The 25,602-nt window shown below is 39.2% G+C and overlaps 1 protein-coding gene across 1 annotated transcript; it reads right to left on the reverse strand.

Annotated features, from left to right (window-relative positions):
- Positions 1-6,744: 6,744 nt before the first annotated feature.
- plcxd3 (phosphatidylinositol-specific phospholipase C, X domain containing 3) lies at positions 6,745-23,873 on the reverse strand. The gene is made up of 6 exons (XM_003446079.5): positions 23,580-23,873; positions 13,020-13,276; positions 12,577-12,750; positions 11,055-11,230; positions 10,494-10,595; positions 6,745-9,507 (listed from the first exon to the last, which is right to left on the reverse strand). Exons 1-6 carry the CDS (start codon positions 23,680-23,682, stop codon positions 9,351-9,353), a joined length of 969 nt encoding a protein of 322 aa, XP_003446127.1. The 5' UTR covers positions 23,683-23,873; the 3' UTR covers positions 6,745-9,350.
- Positions 23,874-25,602: the final 1,729 nt, after the last annotated feature.

Here is a 25,602-nt window from a genome sequence, read left to right on the forward strand (position 1 = left end):
TTATTTAGTCGTTAATCATATAATCGATGCCTGAGAATTTAGATTTATTCATTGATATTTATGAAACAGTTATTTCCCAGTCACCCACTAATATAGCATCACCCTTTTGTGTTGTATTACGATTTACAGCAGTACTGATTAATGACTTATTGATTTATTTATCAACTGTTCCTTAGTTACTAACCATGCTTCAGTGTCTCTCCTTGTAAACTGTTATCTAAATGACTACTATCATTTTTATCTTATTCAGATGAGAGAGTTTTTGCATCTACAGCTCTGAAACAGTAAAAACAGACATACAGTAATGATGCATACTGAGATGTGATTTATCCAACCAAACACTGGAGGGCAACAGAGATTTAAGAACTGTTTCCTCTTGGGTTAAATTTGATTCAAGCAAATTTGTGATTGTTTCTCGGGGTATTTATCACCTTTGAGGAAAACTGCAACACAGCCATTTTGCTTGAGCTTTGAGCTCGATTATATCTCCATACCTTCATATCTTAATATTCCTGGCATGTATGCATGGTAAGAGAGACAGAGAGAGGTTGGGTGATGTCCATCACAGTCAGCTCTGCAGCTTCAAGGAGACATATCTCACAGCTAAACTTGAGATTTTCTGCTGTTTATGAAAAGCTGTTCCCATATGTGTCAAGGTTCTTACTAATTATGAATATATATTTGCTGTCTCAGGCAATCAGGGCTTCATACTGCTCAAATTCATCACATAGTGGCAGCTCGATAGAAAAAACTGAGTGCTGCATCGAAATGCTATTTAGCAGTCGCAGCGCAGGCGAGGTTGTGTTGCTGTGCATTGATTCCTGCTGCCTATCAATTCTAGCAATAACCAAACAACATTACAATTTAAGGTTGTCAAATGAACGCATAGTATGATTGAAACTAAGGTAAAATGACAGGAAAGGGTTCTCTATTCAGTATGGTGCACACTGCAAAAACTCAAAATCTTACCAAGAGTATTTGTCTTATTTCTAGTCAAAATCATCTCATTACACTTAAAATAAGACAGAATCAGCTAAAGGGCAACATTTCAGTAAGCTAAAGGAACTTGTTTCAAGACAGTAAATCTTAAAACTAGAAAAAAAACTAGACAATTTTCACTTGTTTCATTGGCAGATTTTTTTCACTTATTTCAAGCTAAAATATCTTGTATTAAGTAAAAAATCTGCCAATGAAACAAGTGAAAATTGTCTAGTTTTTTTCTAGTTTTAAGATTTACTGTCTTGAAACAAGTTCCTTTAGCTTACTGAAATGTTGTCCTTTAGCTGATTCTGTCTTATTTTAAGTGTAATGAGATAAATTTTGACTAGAAATAAGACAAATACTCTTGGTAAGATTTTGAGTTTGACTGACATATTGGAGATGTGAATATAGCAATAGCAGAGGAATAAAGCAGAAAAAACAAGCTTGAGCAAACACTTAGTGCCCAGAATCTCAGCCCTTTATCCACTCAAAAGTTCCCCCAAGGTAACCTCCTTATTTAGAAGTCATTTTCCAGGTGCAGCAATTTTAGAACAAAGTAGAAATTGTGTGGTATTTACCTACTGCAGTCAGGACTACTAAGTCCTGATTGCTGTTGTGAGGCCTCCCTGCATTTCCACGTGCATACTGCAAAGCCACAGGCAGGGAGAGCAGCAGCAACAGGAAGACCTCAGCACAAAGCAGAGCAGGCAGCAATGACACAGATGATGTGTTTTACCGAGCCTTGTATTCCTTTAACTAAATAATCTGCAATAGCATTACAGATTATTAGGCATGTGTAATAATGCCCAATGATTAGGTATTGTTACAGATGAAACATTGTCATTTAAAACTCACAGTGAGATCTTTGTGTGTAAGGGGATACTGAAACTAAGTTTCCTTCTTGGAATAAGTCTCGAGTCTTGTTTCAGGCAATTTTACAGTTATTTGATCAGAGTGATCTGCTCTTTCGTAATCGGTTTCATTTCAGTCACTTGTTTCTTGTCTGGACATTATCTTTTTCAGCAGCAGTGCTAATTCTGATTTAGACATCAAATTCCTTCTGATCCATTTGACACCTGGTCCCAGCAGTTTCGCAAACCTCTTCCACATCACTTGTGATGTCAATCTGATGTCAAACGCAATTTATTCCAGCAGCTCACCAGTATCCATTCTGCAAATGTATCCAAGATATTTAAGATTTTGTCTCTATGATTGCATCTGGTCAGTACCCAAAGAAGCTAGTGTGTGTTTTTGTTTGTGTTTGTCAGTAAAGAAGTCACAAGTATTCCTCTCCGTATTTGAACTTTTCCTCTAGATCTTTTTAATTTATAAATGTCTCTGAAACTGTCAGTTTACATCCGTTTAAAAATCATCCTGAAATAACCTTGGTAATTATTTCATTTAAAAATCTATTAATGTTTTTTTTATCTGCATGTCTATGCACATACCATACCTACAGAACTATGCAAAATGTCTTACCCTCAATTAATCCTTTATTATTACATGTGATGAACTGATCTTTATTACTATTTCTCGTCTCTACTGTTTCTACGTCTCAAGGACTACCTTATTTCATCTGATCAGTACTGAAAAAAGAAACATCCAGTCTAAGAGTAATGTTGAAAAACTAGTCCATGCTTTTGTCATTCTTAGGATGGACTATTTTTTACTATCTTATTGTTTTAAAAACTCCCTCCAAAGCCTCCAGCTGATCCAAAATGTGACAGTGAGCATACTAACAAGGTCTATAAAGAGAGAGCATATTTCTCCAGTATTAGCTGCTCATCACTGGCTCACTGTTAGACAAAACAGAATTTAAAATTCCTAGAGTTTCTTAAAGCAACTGGCTCCACAGGACATGGTCGGTGTACTGTAAAATTAGGTCTCAGTTTGAGCTTAGTAGTAGAGTTGGATGTCTCAAGACCGGTCTTGGTCTTGAGACCACTTTTACGTGGTCTTGGTCTCGACGGACTTTGGTCTTGTCTTGGTCTTGGATCCCCCGGTCTTGTCTTGGTCTTGCTGTCTCAGATCGACATAGTGGTCGGGAGATTTGGAGTCAACAGTATCCATGACACACAACGTAACGTTCGATAATGTGTCATGCACAAAAGCATCAGCTCTAAGAGCCGTGCTTAGAGAGTGCTTTGTTGTGAATCAGAAGAGTCGACTGCCATTGAGCGAGATCCGGCTCCTCACTTAATTTCCTTTCGCTGCTCAGCTCTCACACAGTGGCTCAGCTATGCTTCAATACCTCCATATTGTGGCCAATCACATGCGAGGATATAGGATAATATCATTATATGAAAAACAGAGAGGGTGAGAGACGCGACAGTCAAGTGGAGCGTGCGTCTGTCCTCTCAGTAAGTGAGTGAGACAGTAGACAGCGGTGAAGAGGGCTGTGCGAGTGCATCGCAAAAACACATAAATATGCCTGACACCCGTAAACTGCAGTTTAAAGACTTTTTTGTCTCGGTCTTGGTCTTGACTCGGTCTGTCTTGGTCTTGTCTTGGTCTTGGTCTTGTCTTGGTCTCGATACCCTCTGGTCTTGGTATTGTCTTGGTCTTGGTTTAGGCGGTCTTGACTACAAGTCTACTTAGTAGACAGACATCCTGTAGTTTTAAGATGAAGGTGATGGTTGTGGCCAGCAGAGGTGAAACATTCATTATATAATGCTGCTATAGGCTCGCTATATGAATTTTGCCAACTTTATGCATTAAGGTTACTGCAGATGTGGGCTGGATTTAAACTGATCTCCCAAGATTTTTATTTTTCATGCACAAGAAGGTGAAATTACATTGGGTAATTATGTAGTAATAACCATTATATGGCAAATCAAAGGAAAAGTATAATTAGGAGAATACTTTAGTCTGAGCGTGTCACCTCAGTTTATGATATAAACTCGAGGCAATCACACTGAAGTCATGCATATCTTTCGCCTTGGACTTCAATAATGGATGTAAAAGTGATTTCCAGTATTTCTGAAATGACCACCTAATGCTAAATGACTCAGCTACTGTACAGCAGCAAGCCAAATCCCAGCACCTCAGGCTAGAATAACATTTGGCTCAGACAATATGCCACCAGACCATGCCCTCCTTCATTAGTTCTGCTTGTGTGGTTTTCATGATGTTCAGAGAGCCATCTTTGACTGCCATCTGCCCTGGAAGTTTGGCTTGCCAGAGACGTTAGTAAGCTGCACACACAGGGTGCATCAGTCAATGAATATGCAGCTTTTATCCATACACATCTCCAGATGATCGTCCAAATTGTGTTATAAAAATGTAATATTTAAGTATATTACAAGATTTTCAGTGGTCAAAAAACCCCAAATCATCCATAATTACAGCTATTTAAAATAATTAAGCCTACTGTACATGTGCTGGAGCTTCCTAGCCTGGTGCTTTTGTGACTAAAGGCATCATCAGATAAATCCAAGGACATGTGCGGTAATAAGAAATTGAACACAATCCATCCATCCATCCATCCATCCATCCATCCATCCATCCATCCATCCATCCATCCATCCATCCATCCATCCATCCATCCAACCAACCAACCAACCAACCAACCAGAAATGTTAAATATAAATAAAGATGGAGGAAAAAAGCAAACAACCTATAGTATATGGGTTGGCTGCTGATGTGGCATATTTATATGCAGGCTGTTTATAAAAATTAGTTGTGACCAAAAAGGTCATAAACCACCAGTGGCCACGGACCAACTCTCTCTCTCTCTTTCTCATGCCCCCTCTCTTGTTTGGCACAAGACTTTTAAGAAAGCTTCGCTTCCTCTGTCTCATTTCAAAGGTCATTAAGTTCTCTGAAACCTGAAAATTTGTGTTGAACATTTATTCATCTGTCCATCAAACCATCTTTCTTGGGAAGAGTTTGGTCACACCCTGCACAGGTCACCATCTATCACAGGGCTAACGCCAAGAGACACAAGTATTCAGACTTACATTCACATCTACAACACAGCCAATTTAGAACCACCAATTAACCTAACATGCCTGCCTTTGGGCTGTGGGAGGGAGCAGGCCCCGGCTGGCCAGTGGATTCAAACCCAGGGCCTTCCCGTTGTGAGGCAACAGTACTAATTACCGTCCCACCATTGCCCCAATGTTGAACTTGTTCTTTACTCTGTTGCATGTTTTACACTGTAGGGTGAAGTGCACCTCAGCCTCACCCATAAATTGCTGACCACATATTCTGTTTCCTTTTTTCAGTTGTTTGTGAAAACCGAGTTTGCACTTGGTTAGGATACGTGTCTGCTTTTATCTCTGAGGCTAGAATGATATCTGCCAATTCCTAATTCCTTGCATTTTTAGGACAAGGAAAAACTGTGTTCGGTTTGTTTGTAGCATTCCAATTACTTTTCTTCATTCTTTATTTCCTCTCCATGCCTGAGAGAAACAGTTTCCATTCAAAGGATTTACTATTCATTACCGTTTGAATGTCACAGACTTAATTAATTTTGTAGTCGTGTTTTGCTTTTATATACACACATATATATATATATATATATATATATATATATATATATACACATGTATTTTAACAGGTGTAAAAATGCTGGCAGACCATTTGTCACCCTGTATCCATGCACCTTCAGAACTAGAAACAAGAGTGGCTGGTAAAATTATTCTTCCTCCTCCACACATTTCAAACTTTTCAGAAACTGTGCATTTCACTGCTGCCCCTCTTTAAACTGTCTGAATGCCATCATCTCTACCTCCTACACCTCTACCTCCTCTTCATCTGTCTATTTGCTTGTGCGTGCGTGACAGAAAAAAAAAGACAGACAGACCCAAACATGCACACATTTTTAAGCACACGGCAACAACACATTAGCGTTTTTATCATTTCTTCGGGGGAAAATGACTGCAGCAATAACATTCAAGACTATTTCCGTTCATTTTTTTTTCTTGGCATGTCATCCATCAGTCCATTAACATGGTTTAGAAAGCAAATAAAAAGCACACTACAAGAACATTTAAAGAATCCTCAGATCACACAGAAAGGATAAACAGAGAAAGGGAATTAGCTGTGCCATTCCTTCCCAAAACTACTGTAATGTGCAATCAAAGCACTTAATATCCATTCATTGAGCTAGTCTGTGGCTACCAAGACCACTCTGTATTGCACACCGCAGCTTCCAGAGAAGGTTGATGACTGCTCACAGCAGTGAGTGCACTCAGTCAATTAACCTCTGTTAATAAGAGTAAAACAGCATTAATATGAGAACTGCATCAAAACCAACCTTTTTTAAGCAGATAACTACATGCTTAAAAACATTAACCTCACAAAAAAAGATCGTAATAACTAATAAGTGCATCACATTAGTCATCATATTAGATATTCTCGAAGGTGCACAGACGCAGGGAGCTACTCTCCACCTGAGTTATCTTTATTTCCTCTTCATGAGCAACGCCTTACTGCAGAATGGCAGATGCTGAATTACAAAACACAGTCTCAGTAAGGTCACCCTGGGTGCTGCTGCCCACCCACCTCCATCCACATCACCCTGGAAACAGGATGATTTTAGGATGCTCCTCTACACAAATAGAGTAAAAAAAATGCAGCTATGCTGGCTTAAAAGCTGAAAATCTACATTAGATCTAGAGTACCGCCATTTAGTGATTGAATTAGATTAGAATTTTATTGTAATGGCCATAATAATGATTTTGTTTTTCAGTCAAGCAATTAAGCAACCAAGCAACCACTAACCACTCAACAAGCCAGACACTCCTGAGGAAATGATACTTCACTTAATAGGCATAGAAGCTTTATTTGATCTGCCATTTTCCACTTAGAACAGAGTCACTTTGAACAAAGGTTTCCGAGTTTTACAACAGCAAAGGACTCTTCACATCAGAACATAAAGGCAGTGACAACAGTTTGGACCAGGAAAGACACAAATGTCCTTACAACACGGTTTGCAAGCATTTTAAAGTCTGCTCATTTGTGTGGGTTCATTCATAATCTGCATGGGCTAGTAAGAGTGCAACCTTTAAAAAATAAATCAATTTAGACATTTGTCTTAAAGGGAAGGAACATTTCCAGCTGAGATGCACGCATGCTCCTAACAACAATATGCAGAAAATAATCAAATTTATGCACAAACCTCATGGACCCTCTAGGTGTACGGAAAACAGTATAGTATGTAGAAGATTTCAGTTCATGCAAAAAAATGAAGTGTAAAATAAATATGACAAACGAGGGTGGTGTGGTAGCTCACTAAAACGAAGAAAATGTTGTTAGTGACGATATAATAATCTAAATATCTTACAATTTATCGGCAGTATACTATTTGCAGTTACAGTATGTAGAAACTCTCCACAATATAAAACATTTTAACATGAAACCACATCTTTAAACTCTAAAACTTGAACTCATTTTCACATTGAAGCATAATAATACAAACATGACTTTCTAGCTGAAACTCAGTCACTCACATGAAACTTTTAGAAATGGCACAGATACGCACGAGACACATACATTCACCAATCCAAAGAGTAAAGTTTTCTGTTTTTGGCTTTACATTACTGAACTTCTTAACACTGTCCTGGCAGAATACATTCTCTACAGAAAATACCACACAGACCATGAGGTGTGTGGATATTTGACTAGTATGTGTTTGTGTGTGTGTGGTTTTTTCCATGCATAAAACCTTGCAATAGAAGATGTCTTTTTGAATCTCATTTCTACGTGCTTTTCCATCTTGATTTAAACCCGGGAAGCGAAAGAATGAAATGCATCAAATATAAATAAGAAATTAATGTATTGCACTAACATCGATACAGCAGAAATTGAGGGATTCATAAACATGAGCAACAAGAAGATGCTAAAGAATTACAAATATATCTCAACAGATTATTCCTTGTATTATTTTCCTAGTGATAAAACGCTGATGCCAAATCAGGACCCCTGACTCTAAATTATGATAGGTTTTTTAAATACAACAAGTCTCTGAGTGGCTGTCAACCAGTTTTATCACTAGGTTTTATCACCTAGTATTATGAAATACATGACACGGTGATGGAGCTCAGGGTGACTCATACATACATATATATATATATATGTATATATATACACACACACACACACACACACACACTGAACTGTAGCAGTAAAGATAAACACACGCAGACTGGGGGCAAGCAATGAGCAAAGGAAATGCAGACGGTGGTACCCAGATATGCTGTATTTTTATACTTGGCTATCACGACTCAACACCCACGACAGAATGCAAAAAAAAAAATGTCACACTGAATACCTTCCCATTAGAAAATGTCTTGTTTCATCAACTTCATTTCCAACAGTGAGAACTGATGCTTGTCTTGCAATATGAATCAAACAGATAATGTGAAAATTACTGTTTTAGTGCTCATGCACAAGAGACCGCTGTGAATCCATCTTACATGATTGGAACACTTGTCGGCCAGCCAAGCTGCACTCTCACTCTCTCTTGCAATATGGTTTTGAATTACTGCATGAATCATTTTAATCAATCGATAAATAGTTTTATAGTACACAGGTGTCTAATAAACGCCATTGCTGCAAGGTGGCTTCAGTGGAGACTTACTGGGTGAAAATCCCATGAGGGACTACAGTTTCAAAAAGAAATGGGAACGATTCGTTTTTGTCTATGTATTGAATAAACACATTGGAACAACACTTTTTAATCACACTCTGCTTTCAAGCTGCTGGAGGCGTTTTCAAAAACACCCGCAGTGATCTGACCAAAGATGCATATTGTTAAAAACAAAAGAGAGAGAATTCACTTGGACAGATTTGCCAAACAAGACATAGAACTGCTAGCTACTTACACCGGCCTAAAGTTTGAGATACACAGACTTATTATAAACAGCCTCTGAAAAAACTGTCACTGTCACTAGAATACCACGATTGATGTACCAATACATTTAGCAGACGGTTGATATGCTCTGAGGAACCTACCCGTGATGAAGTGGTAAGCCTGAAAACAGTGCATTTGATCAGTGGACAAAGCAGGGATTTTTACAGCACAGGGAGTAAAGAAAATCAACATTTTACCTGAAAAAAAAAACAAACAAAGAAAAAAATCAAAAATCTTTTGGATCCCCTAAAACTGGACACAAACAAAACAAAACCTCACTCTCAAAGTGCTCCAACCGAACATCAGCGTTACGTCTACCAGTCTCAACTTGAAATTCCTCAATCTCCTTTTTCCATTTGACCGCTCATCTCACTATAGCCCTAAATAAAGTGAAAGGAGCCGTTTAGCTCCCCCTCCTGAAATAAATGCCAAAGAGAAAAGAGTGAGAGCACAGACGCAACCACTAGTATTAGTGGTGGTGACTGCACTCCTTGACGCCCGCTGCGGGTTCTCAGGTCGCGTCGTCGTCTTCGTCATCCAGGTGATAATTGAGGGTGATGACGGCGCTGATGAATTCTCCGAGCTCCACAAAATCAGCTGTGATGATGTTAATGCCGCTCTCCCCGGGTCTTTGAGATCTGATCCACTGCATCATACCTGGTAAAGCCCTGGGAGAAATGAAAAGAAAAATCATGTTAGTGGAAAGAGTGCGAGGGGAAAAAATAATGTCAAAAAAAAAGGAAGAGAGGAAGGGATGATTCACAGTTGGTTAAACACAGAGAGGGGCGTGCTGAGATAAAAGATCCCTGTGATGCTGCATGTGATGTCTGCGAGCCAGACACCAGCTGTGTGAAGGACACTCTGAACACATCGGACATGTTCACGTGAGCTGAGCAACAAAGAAGAGTAGCTTTCTGCATAAAAAAACTAAAATAAAATCTACGCGTTGTCTCCTCGTTGTTTGCTTTCTTGTTACGCTGAGTCCAACTCTGGCAGTCTATGTGCAAAACGCTTGGATGGGATTCTGAAGGATGCCTACATCAAAGTAACTATACGCCTGGTGAGAGAGGCTGATAGTGGAATTATCAAATGAATAATTCATGCCAGGAAAATTGATGCTTTTGCTGTTGACGCTTTTAACAAACTGGGGACATTAAGAGGGAATGAAACACAGACAAAGCTAAGGGTAAATTAATAAAATTTTTAAAAAGTTGTCTACCATAACTGGAAAGAGGAGACATAGAAAGAGAAAGGAGATTGCCTCTGGTTTATGGCAGCTGTTCCAGAAAAAAAAGATGAAAGAAAAACAATAACTCGAATTAGGCCAGTGTCAAATGCCTGGGGATACCTGTAGAAAGCACCATGCCTTTGGTTGTAGTTACAAAATGCCACAATGACTCACATTTGACTCCTAAAGTGTGTATCTGTATCTACACGCGCTCGTGATTTTTTGTTGCGAGCTGTTACGGCTAAATCACTTCTGTGGGCTCTGGTGCCTGAGGTGTTTCCATAACTCTGGTCACAAAACTGAGCGTCTGTGTATGTGTGGAAGAAGACTGTGTGCCACAGTTGGTGGTAACAATGCATTTTTTCCTAGGCCTAGCGTAATAGCAATCATGAGCACAAAAACACGCACATAAACGAGCATGCACACCTTTCTGTAATTGTCTCTCTCAGTCCACTAGCCACACCCTTCATCACAGTGCTGGCTTTTGGTGTCAGAACCACCTGGGAGACAAAGAACGTCCCCTTCCTCCTGCAAGAGAAACATTGAGGGTTTACATGTTATCTTTGCTGTAACTTTCTTCCTTTTTATTAGTCACCATAATATATTTGCTTTACAGAAGTGCTACTTATATAATGCACTGCTTTACCTTTGAATTAATTACTTTGTATTTACTGCATTTAATCTTTTTAAAGCTTGCTTACTTGTAGCAGCATGCTGATGAAATTAGTAAGTTAAGCAAAGGAGCCTAAAGCAAGTCAAATTATTTGTACAGACCTCTAAGCACTGCAATATATCTACATCATGATAAAATGATCCATTGTGTTTAAACCTTATGGCTCATTTGTAAAGTTACAAAACATAAAACCAAGTTAATGAAACACGGATCATTAATTAAAGTGATTAAAAAATTTTATGTGGGGAACACGACAGTTTTTACCCGATTTCATCCTCCGTGTAGCAGACACTGGATTCATGGATTAAATGTACCTGCGGTCAGTGATAGATGCCTGCAGAAACTGAATCAGCTTCTCTGGGTCAGTGGTGTTGGCCCAAGGAGAAGGCATCATCTGGCCTGGCCACAGGAAGGGCACCTCCAGGGCCATGGGATGGTGGTAGAAGACAAGCACCTGGTACTCCTTCTCCCATAGATACTGCAGAGTCACCTGAGTGTGGGAGGAAGGTGTTCATAGTAGCAAGATGTTATAAGCTGAGGAACATTAAAAAAAAAAAACCTAAACAGGGCGCTGATTTATTGACAGCTTAGTTCTGAATTAATTCTGAATGAATGAATTCCTCTCAGAATGAAGCATCTTCAACATTCAGTACTGACTTATCACAGAAGGTGTCAGATATGTTATTTTTGAAGTCAGCGACTCAATAAAACACCAACAGAGAGCTGTAAGTGAACCAAACTACATGTAAAATCTATTTTAAGTGAATCACATTGACTCTAACGTGATGATACATTTCTGAAAGCATTTCACATATGTAAAAACAGTGAAACTGTCTCCTGCAAGTTGCATTCTTACAAATACATGCTTATGTGTATAGCTGGACATCAGCAGCACATTTTGTTGGCTGCATCTGATGAAAGAAATGCTGGATAGCAATATCAATTAATCGTAAGCAACCGGTAACAGCAATGAGCTACACGATCCTCAGGGAGTGTCAATTACAGCAAAAATAAACCTTTTCATCACAATCCCAAGATGCACACACTTCACATCTTCTTTTCCAGCTGATTATTTGAGCTGATTTATTTTTTTGAAAAATGGGCTTGCAGCTGAATATTATTTCTCAAAATAGACCAAACAAGTGCTGGAAAAGACTGCTGTAGTGGATTAATTTTGAATAGAATAGCAACTGTGGGCTATAGAGGTGACATGGGAACAGCAGATAAACTTACAGTCACAGGTCTTTGTCTATGAAATTAAACACTGAGGAGAAGCTCATTGTTTTCTCAGAACCTTCTAGTCACTCTTGGCCTTTTTGGCCTCTTTTTCTTTCACTCAGCTGCTGCACCAGACAGGAAGGTGCTCGATCTTAGAGTGGTGACAGCGATTGTGGGAGAGTTCATGAATTGTAGGGCTAACTGGTACTGCTTATTTTAGGTTATTCAGTTACAGGGGAGAGCAGGAGATGAAGGTGGGCGACAATTGGATGGGAAAAAAGACTAAAAAAAACACTGAAAAGCCTTCAAAGAGTGAAATCTCATCTTAGGGAGACTTTTCTACTTGTCTCCTAAGCAAATGGGCATGTTCTGAGTGAAAAAATGAACTATGATTAGAGATGTAATAACCATAATTCTACATCGGTACTGATCAAAACACAAAATCACTGTTGTGCGATGCTGAGAAAACAATAATTGCTTGAGGTTTTTTGAACTCAGCTAAATAAGATGTTCTTGGTAAGATGAAAGAAGCATCAGAAAAAATGTTCAGCTGCTCCTACTTCATGTAACTGCTTTTAACCCCCCCTCCCCCCTGTTAAAAGTTAAGTGTATTTATACCTCCTGGGCAAAAACAACAGGGCAGAGCTTCTCTCCAAACACCTCCTTTAACATGGTCACCAGTTTTTCATGGTGTAGGTTCTGCATGCCGTAGAAGTGGTTGAAATCCAGGAAGACCACCTCTCTGGCATGAGCTGACAGAAAACTGCTGATCTGCTCTAGGCCTTCTCTGACCTAAAAAAAAAAGAAAAAAAAGAAAAAAGAAGCAAAATATGCACATTATTAAGATCTTTAGTGATTTAATGATATTAAATCTAGACATACAGACTGTGAACTGTGTACTTCAAATCTCTGAAGGACCTTGTATAATTAGGCTCTCAGTCTACACTCAAATATAAATACGCTGCCACACACACAGAGATGGTTAGACATCACTTAGCAACCACAAGCATTGCTAAACAGTCATCACATCAAAAACCATCAAAACTCTACTCTTTTCTGACCGTGGCACTGAAGAGCCCGTGGGCGAAGTACAGCTCATTTTCAGGGTCACGGGGCTTGGTGGAGATGCGCAGGTCAAAGAAGCGGATCCCAGCCTCCAGTTGGCTCATGAAGTTCATAGTCTGTGTAGCCAACCACTTCCTCATTAGCTTCTTGGCCACCGTGCCAAAAACAGAAACGAAGTTCTGCACCGTCTCTGGCTGCTCGGGGCCCACTGGAGACGCCTCATCGATGTAAAAACTGAAGGAATCGTGGGATCCTGGGGGAAACACAAACATGAGTCTGCATACTGACTACTGCAGGTGTTGTTTCTGGTGGGAGACGACTGAAAGTTGAGGTCATTACTGAGAAATAGCCCAAAACCAAGGTAACAAAACTAACTACACGAAAAACAGCATCCAAGGTTGCAAATCATGAACTTGGACAAGTTTAAGAAGAAAGCCGGTGCACACCTATTTTTTTCCCTTCACATTTCTCAGGCAGAACAAAAGCCTCTGAGGCAAACATTGCAGTGAGTTTACAATTTCCTTATAAGGCATAGCTATTTTGCTAGTTTTGCACCTGTTGGTAGGTTATTCCTATTCTCTACCTCTTCAATTACTATTTGGCATGTACTCCTTGGTACAGTATGGTGCACATGCTAAATAAAGTATGCTAGCCTATAGATTTCCTCAGTTTGAGGCCAAACATTCAATCATCTTGGTGGAAGCAGCCTACCAAGAAACCGCTGCCCTAGCATGAAAAATGACTTAAATTGGGGGAAATTCATGTAACCATTAAGTACTACAATACTCAATACAAATGGCAATGACTTAGTAATGTTTTTTATACACATTATGGAGATAGGACACCGGAGAGAACCCAGGAAGAAAGAGAAAGGGGAAGCCATGCCTTACATGCCCTAAGGGCACCTTCAAACCCAGGCCTCTGCATGCTGTACAGCACACAGATCACCTGCTCGACCCAGTGAGCTATACCAGCACCCCTAACTGCTGTTTTTATTATCAGTCTGTTCTACAAGCCCTAACTGGATAAGCAGGTCAGAAAATGGATAGTTGATTTGGATCTGTTGATTTTCTGCTTCATTGTTTGTTCATTGTTTGGAGATTTGTGAAAAGTTGTTCATACTTACCATGGATAGATATCTACAATTAAGTAACCTGTCTTATTTAAAATATATCCATCTTACTTATACTCAAATTTAAAGTTAAATCCAGTTATGTCCCTGTCAGAATCAGAAAGAAATCAGATTCCTGATGGTCATTTTCTAATAGTTTTGTCATTTTTATATTATTATTTTCCTTTTCCGATAAAACCTGAGTTTTGGTGTAAATTAAAGGCAAAACTAAAAAACAAGAAAAATGACAGCCTTTGACTTAACAAATTTACAACCTGGACAACAACTATTTTACCCACTCTGAATATGAAGACTACCAACTAGGATAGACCTCTAACAGAGAAATGCCTGGTCTTGGATTCCTGCTTAAATTCAGACACACTTGCTTAACAAGTGGACCTCCCATTAAATTGCTTCCACACATCTACGCTTCTCACCAATATCTCCGAATGATCAAAATTTAAAGGTCTATGTCTTCTGTCAGAGTATTCCCGACAAGCCCTGGAACCGTATCTGAAAAGATACATGCTGTGAAATTTTTCAAATGTCATCTTTGGAGCCTTGGGCATCACAATCATTTTGGAGTGGCAGCAAAAATCTTAGATACAGACATCTACAAGCCTCAGGAAATAAAACAAGTGACATGAATACAGGCAGTGCTATCTGTGAAAAACTAGCATATTTATTTTGTTATTAACAGTGATACAGTTGATGTTTTTTTAGTTGTATTAAAATTGAAATGGTGAAAAAAATACATTTGTGTAAGCCAGTCTGTACACTGAATGGTGATTCCTTTGTGTTCTGCTTGAGCAGTTAACATCTCCTGCTCCTCTCATAATCACTGAGACTTCTTCATTATCCCCTTTACATTTCACATCCTCACCTTCTACCACCACCACCCTCTGACACAGAGCCTGAACTGACCTTCAGCTATCTATATAGCGGTGCCAGGTCTTCACAGTCAGCACAGCGAATGACCATAAGCTGAGTAGACAGCTGAATCCCGGGGCAGGGCAGCAAGTCGCATCACTACTGGCTAAGCCGCACCACCAGGGTCACAGCGTAGCAGAGCATGACCTTAACCGGCCCCAACAGCTGCCTCTGCAGAAAATCTTTGCTTTTTAGGGCTCAAAGTTGCGCAACAACAAATCTTAATCATCGCAAAATTATTTTCATTATCCAGTCATCCGGTCAATGTTGAAAACTATGCTACTGCTGATGCCTTCAGGGTGCTTGTTACTGAAATTACCCTTACAGTGTGGTGAAAAAGTCAAACAATTTAAGTAATTTATTTAAGCCCCCATCTTGACATCTTTTTTTTGGCATATTTGTCATGCTTACATGTTTCAGATCATTAAATAAATTGTAATATTACACAACGATAACCTGAGTTAATACAAAAAGCTGTTTTTAGATGATGATTTCATCTATTACGGGGTAGAAGCAACACCTACCTACCTGGCCCCATGTGAAAAAGTAATTGCCCCCTAAACATAATAACTGGCAATGCAACCATTAGTAGCAAGAAATGTGATTAGCCACTTGTGATAACAGAAAATGTCTCTTTCACATGACTGTATAGTTGGTTTCTGAACATGAAACCAGGGTCATAATTTAAATCCAGATTTTGAGGCCAAAGTCAGTTTTTTGAGCCTTTGAGAGGTGGACTTGCTGGTGTGTTTCAATTCAATTCAATTCTTTATTGTCCCACATTGAGAATTTAGTTAAGCAGCAATGGCAACAGTAGGAATAAACAAAACAATAATAAATTGTCCTGCTCCATAACCAAGCTGGACATTCTCCTTCTGGATTTTTCTGGTAAAGAGCATAAACACTGACCGTAACTGAGTCAAGTGAGACCTACAGTTCTTTACATGCTGTTCTGGGTTCTTTGTGACCACTGGATGAGTTGTTGATGACCTCTTGGAGTAATTTTAGTAGGCTGGACACTCCTGGGAAAGTTCACCACTGTTCTGGGTTAATTTTGTCTATTTAACATTTGTTTGATAAATATGAATAACAGAAGAAGAAATTTAGGAAAGGAGGCAAATGCCTCTTCACATTGCATACAAATCTTCACATATGAGATGTTTGAAAAGGTAAGTTTGGCCTTTTTTAATTAAACAGAAAAAAAATCACTGAAACAATTAATTTATACTTGAAGTGGCTGCTGACCTTTAACCAATAACCTGAATAATTGTTTCAGTTTTGCAACACACTCTTCTAATAGCTCCACACCCATCAAGCTGCATAGGCCACTCTGCCTGAGATATGTGTTGTTCTGTTTGGGGAAAGACGAACAGTCATAATATATAAATTAAATCTAACAGTCCCCAAGGATCTAGCAACACACTATATTTTATTAGTTTTTAATGAAAGCCTAGCACCTGAGGGAAACTAATGAGGTTTGTTTTCCATTGCTAACAAACACTTCTATAAATATGTATGACAAAAAGCCCATGGTTGATGCCATGCTGCAGAGAGAAACAATCTCACAGGAAAAGCTGAGACAGTATCAACCCTGGAGGGCCAAATCTTTTGCCAAGTGTGCAGAACATCTGTGAGAATTTGCAGAGAAAACTGCGCAGAAATGTGAGAACTTCACTCCAATACTATTATGATGCCTGAGCCCTGAACGTGATTAATTATTGTTTATGCTCCACCTTGATGGTCTGCCATTTCTCAAGGGAAAAACATTCATTTGGAAATGTGTGGAAGCATTTCAGTTTTTGAAACAAACAATCCACACAATTAGTTTTCATTCTCACAAAAACAAACAACAGCAGCTCAGAACTGAGTCATTTCAAACTTGTCTACAGAGACAAAAAAACTTCATCTTTCAAACTGTATGTAAGATTTTAAACTTCTTATACTTCTCATTTTAGCTTTAGAAGCAAAAACAACATAACAGGTTGTGACTGGGGTGGGTTGTCTTATATAGTTATCTATGTTCCATAGATTAATACTGCTCCAAATGTCACCAGTACCAATCACCTGCAGAGTCTCCAGGACTTGGGGTGTGCACATTTTGTGCCAGTTCCTGATTTTTCCAGTTACCAGGCTTTACACTGATCCTCTGTAAATGTTATCAAGAACTTGACACAGGAATTTAGCGCACTTAAGTTTGCTCAAGAAGTACAGCTGTTTCTTAGCTTTTACCAGAGTGCAAATGTGTGGTGACTGTGATACTTCTATCGAGTGTCATGATGAATGAATAGAAAGCAGCAGGTAAATCAATAAAAAGACTGGATAATCTTTGTCACCAAATGCAGTCAGTAAATTACAATAATATACAAACGTGCAAAACCTTCATGCTACTCCCATGAGAATGAACATTCCTCTCTGTATTTAAAATATGCAATTACTGGGAAAGGCATTAATGGTGAATAGAGTCCAGTGTTTGATATGAATTACCTACCGCAAACAATATCCAAACAAACTACTGTCAAGCTGTTTGATCACTTTAACTTTGATAAAATTGAAGATGTGTACACAGAAAAAACTAAAGCACCCTGAAAATAACCATATCCCAGAATAATACAAGTAGATGTCACTTGTGTAGCACTTTCATTGGAAAGCAAACTTAGGGAACTCTTTTCTCTGACATGTCAATATCAGCCGCACACATGAAGAAGAGTCTCAAACTGCAAAGAGAGAAGATGAACAAGAGTGCCACAGAGACAACAAAAAAGACTTAAACAAGGTGAAACAGAGCGAGCCACCTAATGATGATGACAATGTTGATGACAGTGGTGCTGGGTGCTGCTACTGTTACCTTAGAGAATTGACCTTTGTTAACTGAGTCATTCTGACTGAATGAGAGCAGACCATTCAGAGAGGACCACTGGTGGTTTATGCCCTTTTTCATTACAAAACATTACCACTCTCCACGGACTCTTTTTAGATCTATTTTAGGATGCCGAGTAGAGGAGAAGAGGAGAAGAGAAGAAAAAAATGAGAAGGGAACGAAAAGTGACAGGATGGAGATGAGCTAAATGTTACTGCAAGATAGATATAGGCTTCTGACTCTTCATAATTTTGTCATTTACACTTCTTTTTTTTTTTTACAGTAATTCTTCAAGTGTTACTCTTTCCATCTATTTTCAGCATCCATCTATTTTTCAAACTCTTCGGTTCCTTTTCTCCTGTCTTAACACTTTATTTTCTCCATCTTGTTTGTGCGTTAGTGTGAACACTGTATTTCTGATGAGGCTGAATTATTTGACTTTGAGACTATGTGACTATTAAGATAAGTGTCTCTGCTGGAAATGCAATTAACTGCAAACGGTGGGAAAACGAGCCAGTTGAGAATTCCACACTGAACCATTTCTTTTGGATTCTACAATATTTTTAATTTTCTTTAAGCAACTTATAAAAAGTGAAAACTCCACAAATATATGACGTTAGCTAATGAGTGGCTAATTATGAGTATCATGCATCAGCATAATACAATGCTGCAAACAAGGGAATTCTTTGCAAAAATGCTAACTGCAAAATCCTCATGAGCTCCAAACAGGCAAGATGCACACAATATCTTTGGCAAAACAAAATTTCACTCAGATTAAGGAGGGTCTTGATTCACAGATAAAGAGCCATAGCAGGAAATAGCTCTAAGATGGGCATTCTCTCTCTCTCTCTCTTCATCTCTCTAACAAAGATCCTCCTTTCGCTTTTGTATTGCACATTATATCCTGTTTTTCAGTGGCTTTGAGTTGACTGACTCCCCCTCTTCAAACATCCGTACTACCAGTGTTTATCTTGGCATCTAATACCATTCATCCATCTTGCTCTATAGGGGTTTAAGTGGCGTCAGAGTGATCTAATCAGGGGACTAATGGCCTTTTACAGCTAAAAGTCCAGGGCAAGCCTTTTTCTCTATCCAGAGGGAACCACTGAAACTGAGGATGCCTCTTCTACAGTGGATTGGTTGTTATTTCCTGCAAGACTATCTTAACCTAATACCACTGCCTTCACCCATCCCCCTTGGTAATTCATGCTATTCATTGCTTACCTAAAGCCTTGAGCTGTTACTCAGGAGGTGAAGAATGGCTCCCCTGAGCCTGAAAATTTAGTATAGAGAACTGTAAATCAGCCTTCTTCCCTGGTATTAAAATAATCAATATTATCTGCATGTAATGGAATGGGATGGCACAGTGTTATAGTTCTTAGTACTGTTGCCTCACAGCAAGGGAGGACACAGGGAGGACAAGATTGCATGTCCTCCCTGTGTTTCAGTGGGTTTCCTCCAGGCTGCTTCCCACAGTCCAAAGACATGCATGTTAGGTTAATTGGTGATTTGAAACCAGCCATGGGCATGAAGTAAATAAAGTACTTAAAAAGTGTGTTGACCAAATTATCAAAATAGAATGATGCAACATTTAATCATTGTACTCTGAAATAAGAACTAAATAGTTAAAAAAAACCAACCTAAAAGTTGAGATTGCATCGCTTTCTAAAATAATAGAGAAAGTCTATGTAGATGGGTTTAAGCTGCTAGTTCTTAAAGCTGTTTTAAAGTCTTTGTTTAAGGCAAAAATAATATAAATAATAAATGTATAATGTATATAAATTGCATGCTAGTCAGTCTATTTTGCAGTTCTTCTGATTCATAATCGCTGAATATTAATGTAATGTAATATTAATGTGAATGTAGCTTTAACGATCCAGAAAGATATGGTTTCACTCACCAGTTCAATTTATTAAGACAATACATTTAAATATTTTAGCTGCTTAAATAAACCCATAAAAATCATTTCATAATAAGTGACTAATACTGTATTACTACTATAGTGCTGATTCATTTAGTTGTCATGCACACCTGCACGACACAGATATTGTACATGCCAGTGAGCACATACTTCAAATTATACACCTACCACCACACAAAATACTGAAAATCCATTTTAATTACTATGGCAATAAAAACGTGACAGATCTTCCCTTCCCCCTCTTAAGCTCGTTTCATGGTGACGGAGAAAGAAATTCACAGTATCTCTGGCAGCACACCTTTCTGCTGACCATCTTGCTGAGAGGAATGCGCAGCCAGGCAGTCTGCAGCCCTCACCTGGCAGATTTAACAGTAGCCACAGGAAAAGAGTCAAACACTAATCAACCTGGGTAAAACAAGAAAGGTAGCTGCTCCCTCTCCCTCACCGTCTCTCCCTTCAATGACCCAAATATTTAATATTCTACTACGTCTTTCTTTCCTCTCCTGCACAGCCCTTCAACCTAGTTCCGATTAGTATAGGCACAAGCCATTTGACTTTTATAGACTCGATATGTCGGCATAGCCGGAGGCCAAAGTGGCATGTAGGGACAATGCAGAAAGCTGAGTCATGCCTAAGTGCTACCATGTTCTTAGGTCTCAAACAAGGTAGCCTGCAGTGGATTAGCAGGATTAAGAAAATGAGACCATGTATTATTCTTGCTTAATTAATCAAACAGCCACAACGCAACTGTGCTCAGTCATGAGTCATAGCATAAAACAAAAAACAAACAAACAAACAAATTTGAAATGTGCAGTTATTCCAAATAAAGTGGACAAGAGCTGTCCCAGTGTCATCCAGTTAAAAACATCTAAATCTGACTCCCTCAGATAACATCCTTCCTCAGTACTGTTGTTATATACTGTAATTCTAGAAAAAAAAAAGCTCTGTTCACAGCTCATCTCTGTTTTTCTGGACAAATTTTCTCCAGGTTTCACAACCGCACTGAGTCAGCTCTCCTTTAAGTGTCAAATGATTCACATGTGTTTTTGAACTCGGTAAATCATGCAATTGCAATTCAGCTGGGCCTGCTAAGTTTGACAAAATTGATCATTCCTCTATTTCAGATTGTCTCAACCATGTTGTTGGCATTCAGGATCAGACTTTGCAGTGTTTTGCCCCTTACCTGGAAGAGCAAAAGATTAAGGAATACTTGTTTATTTCCTTTGCAACCATCTCTCAGGATAAAAAATGCAGTTTTTTTTCCAACCCTCATTTCTTACTCTGGCTGCTCTGAGAACATATACCTAATATTTTGTCCAAGATTCAAAGTATACAACATCATTTATTAAATATGTTCGAGGCTCTTTATGCATGGGAATGCATTGCACTGGGTCATTTAGTATGCATTGATGATGTGACAAAGACACAGAGAAACAACCCAGGTTCAGTGAAATTCATTGGATGACACTTTACAGTGCAGATGGACAGAACAAAAATTGTGTCTGTGTCCAAAACTATGTGGATCTAGCCGTGCAATCTCATTAAGTGCCTCTAAATGAAAACAGATTTTTAAGAAAGACCTATATTTAAGTTGACTTCACAGAGGTAGGTGACATTGCTTAGTTTACCGTCACCGGATCAGTCTCATTGTAATTTTTTGAATTGTCCATCAATCACACAAAGTAACAAAAAAATAGTAGGAATTTAAAATGAGTGAACAATCACTGTCAGCATCATATGTACTGTAGCATATAAACTGCTTTCATAATTTTGCAGGTTGAACCACTCAAATGTAACAGGTAAGCACATGCAATCTGTTACACATCTGTTATACAGCTGTTGTAGCTGTCAAACACCTGCTACTTTGAGCATCTTTAATGTGCTATATGCACAAATAATTTGGCAGCATTAGCTCATTAACCGGTTACTTGAAGCACAGCAAATGCTGTTAAAACATTATATATATAGATATAAAAAAAAAATCTGACAGTAATGAATCTGCCACCACAGTACCCTAAAAATAAACTGTCAATCATTCCGATGGTTATGTGTGCTAACAGCTAGACTGTGAAGTTTTCTGGCAACAGCGGAGTAGCAGCCATCACATTATCCCACACTGTAAAGTACTACTTTTCCCTGGATATTTCAAGCTCTGCGGTAGGTGAATTGCTATTTTAAAAAAGTGAGCACAGAAAAATAAACTAAGAAACAGGCAGCGGCAGTTGTATAATAAGTTTTGTACAGCAGCATTTTCCAGTAACATCCTGGAAATAATATTCTTCCAATTAAGTGGAGATATGAGACTTGTTTGAGGAAATGAATCTTCCATCCTTTTTGTTTCTTGTCTGTCCCAGTTTTATTCCTGCTTGAACAAAGGCTTAATGCTGCGTTCAATGATGAGACAAAAGAATGTGATATGAGACGCACACTTTTGAAAGAACTCAGACGTACACTCCAATAGGAACACATGGTTGTTGCTATAATGAGCTTGGATAGAAATCCTGTGTGTTCTGGAGTTTCTTGGCAAATATGTGCAGGCAAACACAAGAAAGTGCAAAGATTTGGTGGATGTTTACAGAATCTGTATCCAAATGAAGGATAAACTGAGCTATCCTCAGCTGAGCTGCAGGCCACAGAACCAACGAGAGATATTAATGCCTAATTAAAAGGGACAGAGCATGTTCCCATGCTGTCTTGGCATGGATGAACTGTGATTCCGCACAGCACATGATTCAGCAAAATTACAAGCGTAGATTATGCATACTATGTTGTTCCAGTCCTTATTTGTATTCCATTACATCTAATTTGACTGCATGTGTCTTGGCATCCTTAAAAGCTGTGATCATATTTGGTCATATGCCATGCCCTGGACATCAAGCACCAAGCCATCTGCATGTGAAATGCCATTGTTGCACATGCCAACCGATAAACACCTCAGGTATTGGGAGTTCAGCATGAAAAAGACTGAGGGAGCGGAAGAGTGAAAGTGAGACAGAAAGGAGGGGGAAAGGGACTGAAGCACAAAGGATTAGAAATTCAAAAGAATGAAGAATCGAATCGCTTTGTGTGGAGGTGTGATAATCGCTAGGCAGTGAATATGGATTTAACTGGCTGCTAATAAGGCATTCTATCAGTCAGATCAGTGGTGGGCTTTACAACCAGCATTTCCAATTTGAATGGAGTTAAAAAAGACCGGCGCACTGATTGGATAAAGGTCCGACAGCACATTTTCAATGGGATGCGCTGTGATCATCTGAGTGTGCAGACGGCACCCATCCCACTCCGTCTCCCTGTGGCCACCACCCCAGCATAAAAGCACAAACAGAGCAGCGTGGCTCGTCTATTCTGAACCTATAGAGTGGTTCTAGATGACCCTTTTTGGGGGTTATTTTCTAAGTGCATACTTACTCGGCCGGAGAACGAACACGACAGCTGGGTATTATGATAACCGTTAGACAGGTGATCGCAACACAACCAACTGAACTATTATAAATACATAGTACTTCTTTGGTTGCGCAACAGGTCTTACCCTTTGTTCCAACGAGGTGCAACGAAAGTGACGGTTGTATTGAATGCACAATTCAAGTTTAGGAAGCGGTAAAACACAAATCTGAAACTGTCAATTTGTGCTTTTCTAATGTACTAGAAAAGCTGTACGCAATGCGCGAGGTTAAAATGACACGGGCATCCTTCTCACCCGATTACACTTGGACAAGGTCTTAAAAAAAAACACTTACCGGGAATAGCCAGGTTGGTGAGCGGGATAGTGTGCATGCTCTGCGGTAAACTTGCCATCCAGTCTGCGAACCGCAGGTCGCTTCTCCCGTGAGACGAAGCCATGCTTCCACCTTGCACAACGCTCCGTTCTCCCTGACCGGTGCCTGCGCCAACCTGGAGCGCGCGCTCTCTCTTTCTCTCTACACACAGACACACTCGCGCCCTGCCTCACTTTCTCTCAGCATCCCTATCTCACGCACACACACAGACACAGACACAACTGCGCGACCGAGAAGTCAGCCCCCCCCAGCAGCACACATAGGCGTGTTGCACATTTATGAAAATGCGGTTGGACGGATCTAAATATGGCAACATTCGGTGGTTAGTCGCCCAATAGTAACATAGCCTAAACGTGTGTGTATGTGTATGTTTCAGTACTAGTCACTTACAAAATAAAAAGCAACATATAATCATCTCATGTTTTTAGCATTAATGCACAGAGCATGAATGCTAGACTACACAAACCCATAAGGTTGCCAGAACACCCCCACATGAGGGCAGCATGTTAAATATTTTGGAACCACATAGTTGGATATGAATAGCCTATGCAAAAAGGTCTGCCAAGCTGATTCCATAATTCAAGCCGTGCTTTTATTGAGGTTAGAACATTTTGGAGATTTAAAGCCATCTTTATAGGGGACTGGATATGTGAATTATCCGAAAAGGTTGAGTTAGTGTAGGGTTTTAAAATAAGATGGACAGAGATTAAATTCTAATTCCTAGTTAACCTATGTCTGAGCTAAGGTCATGCACTTGAATCACTGAAAGCTATATGGAAATGACCCATTCTGCATAATCATTGTGATTACAATCAGTTGGCTGGCCAGCTTAACATGAGTCATTCAGAAAATAGGTTGTAATGGTATAAAGATGGAGAATATACAAAACCTTTTCTTTCATGGTCTGTATCATGATGTCCAAACACTCCATGGAATTTATTACCTAAATGGCAGCAAAGTAGATGACTGACTTCTCTGCCAAAATCAGTTTTTTTGTTGTTGTCGTTTTCCCATCTGGTTGTGTTTTCTACAATTATGTGTTTGGAGGAGCGTCACGAGAGGAACGGTTTATCAAACCATTGCCAGCAAAAGCACAGAAAAAAGATCAATATTGCCATAAATACTGTGCATAATCACTAATCACTGCCATGTCGCCCAGTATAAACATAGGTCTCTCAAATAATAGGCTTTGCCTTGGTTGACCTTAAACCCAGTGTTCAAATGAACAATATACATACTTAAAAAGAAAAAAAGGGGGCTGAATTGCCATCATATAAAATAAAATGTCTAATTCATGACAGCTGTTAATGTCAGAGTCAGCTTTTAACAATATTTCAGGTTGGTTGGTTGCCACAAACCTGAGCGTCCAAAAAGGACTTCTGTCCCTTTAACTAAATCTTGAAAACCCATTTTAATATCCCCTTTTGAAAAACTCAAAAGCAAGGTCACCCATTTGTATTTTTCAGAAACATGTTCCTACTAAAACCCGCTGCGTTCTTCAAATTCCCTCTTCGGTGAATTCAAGTACAAGTATGAGAACTAGGTTACAAAATGTAGGCTTATGGGGTATTGCTTTGGTCTGACTCATGAAGGAGTGTGCTGGATTAACATCAACAGCCGGTGGCAAGAGACCCTGTCACTTTCTTCCATTTTTCTGCTTGATGATCCAACCCAGTTGATCTCCTTGAACCCAAAAGCCTACTGGCTGAATTCGCAGGTTATGTAACGGGCCTCTGGTTATGCCAGCACCTCTCTACCCAAGTGGAAAAATCGAATCGAGAATGTAAACCTTAAGCCCACCATCTATACACACAAAGCTTTAACCTGTAGTGCATCAAAAACTCTCGATGAGCTAAATCACTCGAACACACAAAACACATCTGCTGGTTTTAAGATTCTTATTCAAAAAGAAAGAAAAACGTAGTTTGTTTCACTCTGCACGCCAGCTTGTATTTTATTTTATACACAATTGCATCTGAACAGC

Source organism: Oreochromis niloticus, linkage group LG12, assembly GCF_001858045.2.
Source record: "Oreochromis niloticus isolate F11D_XX linkage group LG12, O_niloticus_UMD_NMBU, whole genome shotgun sequence".
Taxonomy (NCBI): Eukaryota; Metazoa; Chordata; class Actinopteri; order Cichliformes; family Cichlidae; genus Oreochromis; species Oreochromis niloticus.

Excerpts from the sequence above, each read along its gene's own strand:
- plcxd3 (XM_003446079.5), bottom strand. The coding sequence starts at position 23,682 with ATGGCTTCGTCTCACGGGAGAAGCGACCTGCGGTTCGCAGACTGGATG. Across the intron at positions 13,277-23,579 it reads CACCAACCTGGCTATTCCCG|GATCCCACGATTCCTTCAGT; the intron begins GTAAGTGTTTTT and ends TGTTTCCCCCAG. Across the intron at positions 11,231-12,576 it reads CTGTTGTTTTTGCCCAGGAG|GTGACTCTGCAGTATCTATG; the intron begins GTATAAATACAC and ends TCCCACACTCAG.